Here is a 9,455-nt window from a genome sequence, read left to right on the forward strand (position 1 = left end):
CAAACAACACCGTGGTAACTTTATCCAAAATGCTTACAATACACATTCTGTGAAACAAAATATTTATAGTACTTTTAAGAAAAAAATAAAAAGGATGGGGAAGGATGATTAATCTACAAGAATCCCTTGTGTAACAAAAAACAAAAACAAAAAAACAACGAAACAAAACCCCCACGGCCAGCACCACCCTAAATAAGAGTAAAAGCAGTGTTACGTATAAAATTTTAAAAAAAAAAGTCATTGAAAATGACGTCATTAGGTATTTTCATGTGACACTTGTTTGCCCAATTGTTGATCATAAACTGGATATATTTTTACACATTATAAACCAAACATAAACCTATAAATGATCAAATCTCTGTATGAAAACAATTACCAAATTGTGTTAGTACCCCTAATTGTTTTTATTATTATTATTATTGCAATTATATTTTTCAGATTGATGTAGTGAAACAGAAGGCAGCATGGTTGATTTTAATTCTGTTACCAGTGAAGATCTGAATATTAAATTACGAAAATTCTACGCTGAAGCACAACCGAAAGATAAAGTTAAACGCGAAAATGTTATGTCTGCGGGCCAAGCTGTGGAATATCACAAAAATACCCTGAAAAATATACGTGCCGCACTAAACCGCCATCTGCATGACATAGGTATAGGTCAAGATGTTGACATAGTGAAAGATAAACAATTCAAAACATCCGACATGCTGGACAGCAAACTGAAATTCAATGTAAAGGAAGGCATTTCGCGAAGCACAAAACACAAACAAATAATAGTACCAGCTGACCTAGAGAAAATAAGTACCTTTCTCAATGAAAGCTCAAACCCAGTGATCTTACGTTTTAGAAATTGGTTAAATTTATCGGTCCACTTCGTCAGTCGAGGATTAGAATTCCACCAACAACTGAATTTAAAATCTTTCAAATTTTCAAAAGATGAAAATAACTGTGAATATGTAACGATTGTCCACGAAACAAAACAAAAGAACCACCAAGGTGGTGTTGATAGCGTGGAAGCACCTACTGACAAACGGATGTATGCAACTAACGATACTTACTGTCCAGTTGAAGCACTTCGTTCGTTAATTGCAAAAACTCGCCCAGATGCCAAATCTCTATTTAATAATTGCTCAAAGGATGCCTTAAATTCTCCAAATACTGAACCTGTCTGGTACACCACAATTCCGGTGAAACAATACCAGTTTACTCGCTTCATGGCCGATATTAGCAGGCAGTCAAAAACTAACACAGTATGCACAGCACACTGCTTGCGAGCAACAAGCATACAGGCAATGAGTGATGCTGGCTTTGAAATGAGGCACATCATGTTTATGAGTGGGCATCGAAGTGAATCTGCTGTTTGAAGATATAACTGAGATTTCCCACCCATACAGAAAAAACAAATTAGCACAACTTTGTCGACCATGGCAAACCAGGAACTTGTCCTGTCTACTATTTCGGCGCCTCAGATGCTTGTTCGATCATTTGAAAATCCAGCAGTTCAATCAAGTTCGCACAATTTCACATCAATCGGGTTCATTTCTAATTCTTCTTTTCAAAATTGCACTTTCCAGTTTGGCGGCAATTGGCAATAATTAAATTAAGTGTAAACTGATGGTGCTGAACATTGAAATCTTCTCATGAGTGCATTAAAAAACTTTGCAACGTCATAACATCTGATGACATCATTTTATTTTTATATTTATATCTTGTATTACTGAGTGTCAAAGTTTAAAAAACAAATAAAATAATTCAAAATAAAATATGAACTTTTAGTAGTATTATTAATAAGTATGTTTGAAATTTAATAAAAAAAATTGTCTTGGCTGATTCACACAGTTTGCGGATGATTTTTTTTGTTCATACCCCGATGAACGTAATAGAAATTACGGACAATCTTTGTATAAACAAAGCTTTACTGATGAGGACTTGTAGTTTATGAGAAATGGAGCTACATTTGTACAATGTACATGCAAATACGAAATTCAGTGTTGAGCTAAATGCAAAAGTTGATGCCACAGCCAAAGAAAAAATAATACCTATATTTCAGCTTTTTACTTTGTACCTGTACATTGTAAAGGTAAGAAAAAAATCACCAGACTTAGCAACATCAGGATAAACAATCTTATGGTCACTGGTTATAAAAGTATATTATATGAATATTGTATGAGAACAATATTTTTTTATTTTTTTATTTCACAATAACAATTCATTATTAATCGGAATTTTTTGGCACTTATTTTGATGATAAAAACACATAAAAAAAGTAAATATCATTAGTTTCATAAACTAACAGTGTTTCATTAGTAGTATGAGATATACATGTCACTTATTAGTAGTTTACGGTAACTGGACAAAAGTCACGTCCTTGTTCATACTCAGGGGCGTAGACTGGCCGCTGAAGCAAATGGTCCGCTTTGAAACTAAAGCATACAGGTTTATACATATGGAGTTTCTGGTGGTGCAAAAACATGGTTCATACTCGAACACCGAGGACTGTAAGAGAGCTAGACGGACATTTGAACATAAATACGCTCTCATTACAGCGTATTTATGTCCAAATGTCCGTCTAGCTCTCTTAGAGTCAGAGTACTCAGGCTAGTCCGAAACCAGTGGACTTTGATCCATTACCTGCTGTAATGAGATGGAACAGCAGCAGTGTTTGTTCAAGGAGACCAGATACGTCATAATCTCTCTCCACCAAAGTTGTCTTTAAGGACACCACAAAAAAATTGAAATACTGTTTTGTTTAATGACACCACTAAAATACTTTGATTTATTGATGAATGACCAATTTAACAGAATTACAGATAAAAGTTTTTTTCTGGTTAAATTGACTTCCTACAAAAGACTGCCTTGGTGCCCTTTGAAAATGTATGAACGTAGCCTTTGTGCCTTTTAGGTTAGCCTTGCATGGTGCCCTTCATTTCATAGATTTTTAAAGGCTATTATCGCTTGCCCTTTTAACACCGAATTTCGAGGCCTGATGTATATGTATATATATATATATATAGTTTCCTTCGAGTATCTCTGCTTTTAATTGTTTGCTAACTTTGTCACAAAACGTACGGTTTGCTCGATGGGCAATTATCTACCTCGATAGTATTTATAGTATGCAGTTGATCATTGTGCAACATTTTGAACCTGTGCTGTATTCCGTAAAGTAAACACTTTGCATATTCACCCCTATGTGGTGCAGTTTCACAAAACGTATCTTTCTGTGAATTATGCCCAGTTTGTACCTATATTTTCTGTTCTATTCTAATTAACATGAATCTGATGTAACAATCACGTTATACAGATATTTGAAATATCTCATGGCATTGAGAAACAAACCCATGGACAACTTAATATACATGAGACAGACAGAAGGATAGAGATGAAACCTATAATCCCCTCCGGTTAGACTGGTAAGGGACCAGAACATATAGACCTATGTACGAGCTCAATATTGCTGAGTATTGAAAGAGTACACTACTTTAGACATCATAGTCTAGTATATTAGGTAAACAAAATCAAAAATGTGAAGGAAAAAAATATATATACTGCATGGTACACTTTGTAATACTCTTTCAAATAAAAGCAGGAAACACGTGATCCAACCACAAGGTTCATGTTTTAACACAAGGAAGTCAACAGAACTGACGAAAATACGCTAACTTTACTTTGTGTATGTCAAAATTAAACGTAGCCTTTATCTGAAAAGATAATACATAGAAAATCACATATTAGCTTCTATGGCTGTTCAAATCTGACCTATGAATGCGGGGCGAGGCGCCCCGCTTAAATGGAGCAGCGAGAACACTGTTATGTTAAATTAATTGTAGTGCGACAAGACAACGTTTTATGAGTACTGAATGTCTTTATTTGCAGGTGATGAATCGGGTTATACGACGATAATAGAGTTGTAATGTAAGATCGCCCAGTCTAGCAACTGGACAGGGGTAGAAGTCGTGAGAGCAGTAAATTGGCCAACTTTCTGCTGGCAGTTGGTAGTCTGAGCATAGCATTACACAGCTCAAAGAGAATCAGAAACAAATGTGGGTCAAGCTGCTCATTTCAGAGAAAACGAGTAGCATCTATGACAACCCTAGCTCCGCACAGAATTTGCGTTCTCTTTTTTACAGAAACCCGATACATGTTTCAAGCACAAGGCTACTTGACGCAATGGTACTAGATGACATAAAATTGCAGACATTTTTTGCCGAGATAAAATCTTTTTTCTGTTTTCTTTTTACAACCAACACACTCACATTTATCACCAATCACAGGACGTGCGGTGTTAACTTGTCTATTAAAAGTTGGGTGCACCTCGAACTTTTACCCAGCTAGAAGTTGTTTGGTCTAGTACTACCTTATGAGTAGCCATTTTCGAGACACTAAAACACTGTCTTTCATTTTTTTTTTCTCGTTCATGTCCTTTCAGGTGAATGCTTCAGTAGTGCTAAAATTGATCATGCATACTTAAAAATCAATTTGCCAAGAAAGACTTCTACATGGATAATGAAATTTGGTACACATAAACTACATACCATTAACTAGAAAATGAGACCAATTTCGGGATTTGAAAAGTACACCCACAGTTACCCACTTATACATGTGCATATTGGAAGGCCGTCCTGCTATGGTTCACCCTAGAAGGTTTTACCCTGGTTAGATTATATGGGCCTGCTCTCCATATGGGCTTATCACTATGTGTTAGGATAATAAAGCACTGAGTCCATTTACATCCAAATGATTGTTAAGCTGTTTGTTATTATTGAAAATATCTTAAAATAAATACATTTATAGATTATTTCTGTGCATTGTATGTTATTTTAAAGCAGTGTTAATTTCACAAAGGCCTCTTGCAATTTTGTCGGACTCTTGACACTCGACCCGACAGAGCTCTGTATACAGGTGTTGATGGCAACGACACTTCCATCGAGACAGGACAATGACTGTAACCAGTTGCAAACTCTGGGTCCTTTGTTTTAGATTTAATTTGAGTGTAATTATAGCTTGATAGCTTTCTTAACAAGAATGGTGTTATTGTTAACGACTGTTTAATCCAGTGACTGACTCGGCGCTTTGAATGAATGTCTAGCCTAGTGGAGTAGTGAATGCAAGTGACCACCTGTATTAAATTTAGGACCGGTTTAAGTCTTGAGAATCAAAATGCACATAAATGTATTGATGTAGACAAATAAACATGTGCAGATGCACCGCCAAAAAGGGACCGTTATATATATATAACAGAATTGATCACATGCTTAGGACGAACAAGAATAACAGAAGTGGAACCGGCAAGCATACGTTTTAAAAAAAAATAATATCGGTCTCGGAGATCGAGAATCGGTCACAGACCGGGAAAACTGGGCCTTTCCCCACCCCTGATGCATAGTCTTTTAGGCATTTTCCGCAGGACATGTCACTATATCCACTAAATTTAGCTGATGGTGGTTTAGGGCATACTCGTTTTATATGGCATTTGACTTTTATAATTTGAGTTTGAATTTCTATTTTTCACATGTAGTACATAAATTGTACTCATGGCGTATAGTATTGTACTATTATTGTTGTTTTTGACAGAGGTCATGATAATGCGCCGACCAAGTTCAGTTTAAATTGCATGACTGAACTATACTGATCGCTGATATAATAACATTCAAACGCAGGGGACAATATTTCGAAATCTGAGGTAACCGGAAGTCGGTTCACGTGGTTTTTACCTAGGTAACCGATTGTTCGGTTACGTGAATTATATTTCCGTAACCTGTGGATTACCTGATCGGTTACCTCAAAGTTACGTTGAAATTATATTTTAAATACATAATTTTTAGCTCAAACAAAGTTAAAACAAAGTACAAAAGAAAACGTTGTATAAAACATTTACTTTAATGATTACAAATCGAAAGAAGTGACTTGTAGACGTTTCTTTTGTTTTCGTACGATCGTAGCGTTGTATATTTATTATTATTATTATTATTATTATTATTATTCAGCACTTGCCATCGGGATCGCAAAAAGTAATTTTTAGTTGCCCGAATCTAAAAACCACTGTCCTCGGGCATCGGCCCACCGTATTCTAGAACCTCTGTGCAGCTTGCGGAAGTTAACACTATTGTAAAAGGACTAAATATCAGCCCAGTACTGAAACAAAATAGATACATTTGGAGGAAAAATGCCCATATGCATGATTAGACTAATAATGTTCTTTTATAAATAACAAATAAAGGCTACCATGTGTCACTGATATGTAAAACTTAGTATACAGCAGATTAAAAAAAATCCACCAAAAACTCAAACAACAAATGTCCAGTTCCTCTGAACTATAAAACAGGCTACTCATTGGTGCATGATTAGATTAATAAAAATAAATCTTATAATAACATAAAAAGAAAGACCACAATTTGACACTGATATTTTGCAGTGGCGATACAACTTTCACTTTATCGATGGTACTTCTATACTACAGTGACGTTCCAAATGTTTGTTATTTAAAACTCATTATTCGATGTTAGTATTTTTCAGCTTTTGTGACATTTTTGCATTTTTGTTTACGTTAAAACCATTTTCAACCTTTGTAGAATTATAGGTAATCCAATAGTATGTCTACATATATTCCTTTAGTACGGAAGCGTATTAGTGCCACCAAACGCAATAGAATAGCTCCAGATAATTTAGGCGCCTTAGCGGTCCGTGCACATTTCTTTAAAACTTTTGGCTCGACTCTATACTGAGCTTTTGGTCGCAAGTCACAACCCTTGCAATATACCGTTGTCTACTGGTTTGCCGCGCATCAAGTATCTAAAAATCAGTCTGTGATTGTGAAGTCTGCAAGTTTTAATTTCTGAACGTCTAAAGATCACGACGTAACCGATTTGCGGTTCGCGTAAATTTAACTTTGCGTACCCGACACGCGAACAGAACGACGGTTCGCGTGAAATATTGTGCCCTGCATACGGCGTCGCAAGCATTGGGATTTTAATTGCACATATTAGTTATGAATTTATGCTTTTTTATACGTTTATTCGAATAAAAAATGTATGCAGTGCTCTACGAAGCAAGTTAAAATTTACTCTTCCCTGGCCAGTAAAGTATAATATTTTAGTCGCCAGCCACTTATATTTAGTAGCCAGCTAATATATAAACCACGTGCTTTTAGTGCCATTTTACGGCACATTACTAATGCAATTGTTATTAGGAACGCATTCGAATTAACTCGTGAAGGGTAATTTCGAGTTGTTAAATAGTAAATTACAACTGTTTGTGTCCGGTACCACTAAAACAGTGAACGACTGTTAACTATAATTAGCAAATTCCGTACCTAATAATTTTATGTAATGAAATTAAGCGAATCAATAGTTTAATGGCACTGCTAAGATATGCAAATTACCGATAGAAAACAGGTTTTATAGAAGATAAATTGCTATTGGTCCACTGTATTTTCCGATGTCCAGTTTTGTTTACAGATTAAAGTTAAATTATTGGACAGTCGCCAACTGGCGAATGTAATTTTTCTTCTGTAGACGCCAAGGAATTTTTTTAGTCGCTATATGACAAGTATTTTACTCGCTTTGTAGAGCGCTGGTATGTTTCTGGTCGGACCAATTCTGTTGTATTGCCCCATTAGACTGGAAATAAACACGGAATTGTTAATTAAAGTTAGAGGTTTCAGGTCAGAACCGACACCATCCACTTCATCTTTATTGTCCTGTCTAAAACCAAACATGTCAGCATGTTTTACAGAACAAGTTTAAAGGCTGTCTGTTGGCAATCACAAGTTCGCCGTTGACTCATAACAAGGCGCCATTCAAATATTACGTAACGCACGGGGTGGTGGGGGATGTATATGCAAGGTTAGATCTTCACCATTTTTGAGGGTGTTAACAGGACTACCTGGCTTTAATTTAGATAGTCCCTTGAAGTTTCAGGTGGTCCATATTTTGTAATAATGTGAAGTTAAAATAACGCTACGGTTTGTTATTTTGATAATTTAGGACTGGGTAAATCATCATGCATGTCCTGTACATACCATTAATAATTATAATATATCAATTTATACTAACACACATCAAATCAATATTCAGGCTGGAACTGACACTGGTATTATATCAGATTATGTTGTTTGACCTGTTAGATATGAACTAAAATGATTAGTACGCCTACTACATTGCTCAGTGGCCTTGGTATTATTAGGAGCGTTTCTTCTCCCCAATCAGGACACCTAGATCTGCGCCTGTATATATATTGCATATAAAATCTTTGCAAGGCCCCCATCCCCCACCGGCCCTGTAAATTACTTACCGTTTTGTCATGCGAAACTGAAACATTCAATTACCTACTCCAGTTGGGTTATGAATACTGCAACACAGTGAATAACAGATAACAGACAAAATAGTTTTAAATATTTCTTTACAATAATATTTTAGCTTGTATTGCTTTAATAAAATATTTGTTACCTATTATTGTAACGAAATATTTGAAAACTTTTGGTTTTAACTAGAACGATCCGTTATTCATTGTGATCCGTTATTGATACACTGACAGTACTATGGCTGAAATATAGTGTCATTATGTGTAGACCTATTATATTTGGTTCAATCAAAACATTCATTTAATGTTAGATAACTCAGGGCTGGCCATATCCTAAACTTTTCAATTACCCGCCGGGCAAGTAACTCAAATTTCACTTGCCCACCAAAAAATTACCTAGTCCCAAAACGTAAGCAGTTTAAATCAAAATTAAACTGTGTGCTTCAAACAATTTCACATCACACAAAGCACTTGTAAGCCCTGTATTACTAAATATGTTTATTTCCTTTAATTTGTGAATGTAAAAGAACCACAACAAAAATTGCTATCAGCTAAAAGCAAACTTGGAAATGAGTTTATGATCTTTTAAAAACTTTAACACTTCAGAATGATCAATCTAATTAAAATTAGCTCCACTATTACATGTGGATCTAACAGCAGCCTGTTGGAGCTCATGCCCAGTTGACCTTTCATTCGACCAATCAAAACCTTACTTGCAAAATTATACCAGTGATTTAAAAAGAATTTGAAAACATTTGGGATTATGCCGAGGGTATACGAAATGATTCACGTGAATTACAAAGTATGCCGGAAAGTAATTGCAATATACAATTTTAGATAAAATTTGTTTCAAGACGAAAAAATACCCGTGATGGTATAGCCATAAAATCTGTTTATACCAGTATACAATCCAGTTCATTACTGCACTTTTCCCCCTGTTTTTTCAATGTTGAAATAGACCAACAAGTTCGTCTATTGCATAAAAAGTCTTGCCCAATATTTTTAGAATTTGTATGCTCCCGAATAACGTTATAAAAGACGAAGTGTAATTGATACATATTTAAATTGTTATTTATAGATAAAATGTCACCTGGACATGGGCGTCCACACAATGCTGTTAGATCTACTGGTAGACCAGTAGATCTAATTTTAATGAG

At 35.3% G+C, this 9,455-nt stretch overlaps 1 protein-coding gene across 1 annotated transcript; it reads left to right on the forward strand.

Annotated features, from left to right (window-relative positions):
* Nucleotides 1-464: 464 nt before the first annotated feature.
* On the forward strand, nucleotides 465-1,364 carry LOC121386133. Its single transcript, XM_041516933.1, has one exon. The coding sequence runs from the start codon at nucleotides 465-467 to the stop codon at nucleotides 1,362-1,364; it is 900 nt and encodes a 299-aa protein (XP_041372867.1).
* Nucleotides 1,365-9,455: the final 8,091 nt, after the last annotated feature.

Source organism: Gigantopelta aegis, chromosome 12 (assembly GCF_016097555.1).
Source record: "Gigantopelta aegis isolate Gae_Host chromosome 12, Gae_host_genome, whole genome shotgun sequence".
In the NCBI taxonomy this organism is placed as follows: domain Eukaryota; kingdom Metazoa; phylum Mollusca; class Gastropoda; order Neomphalida; family Peltospiridae; genus Gigantopelta; species Gigantopelta aegis.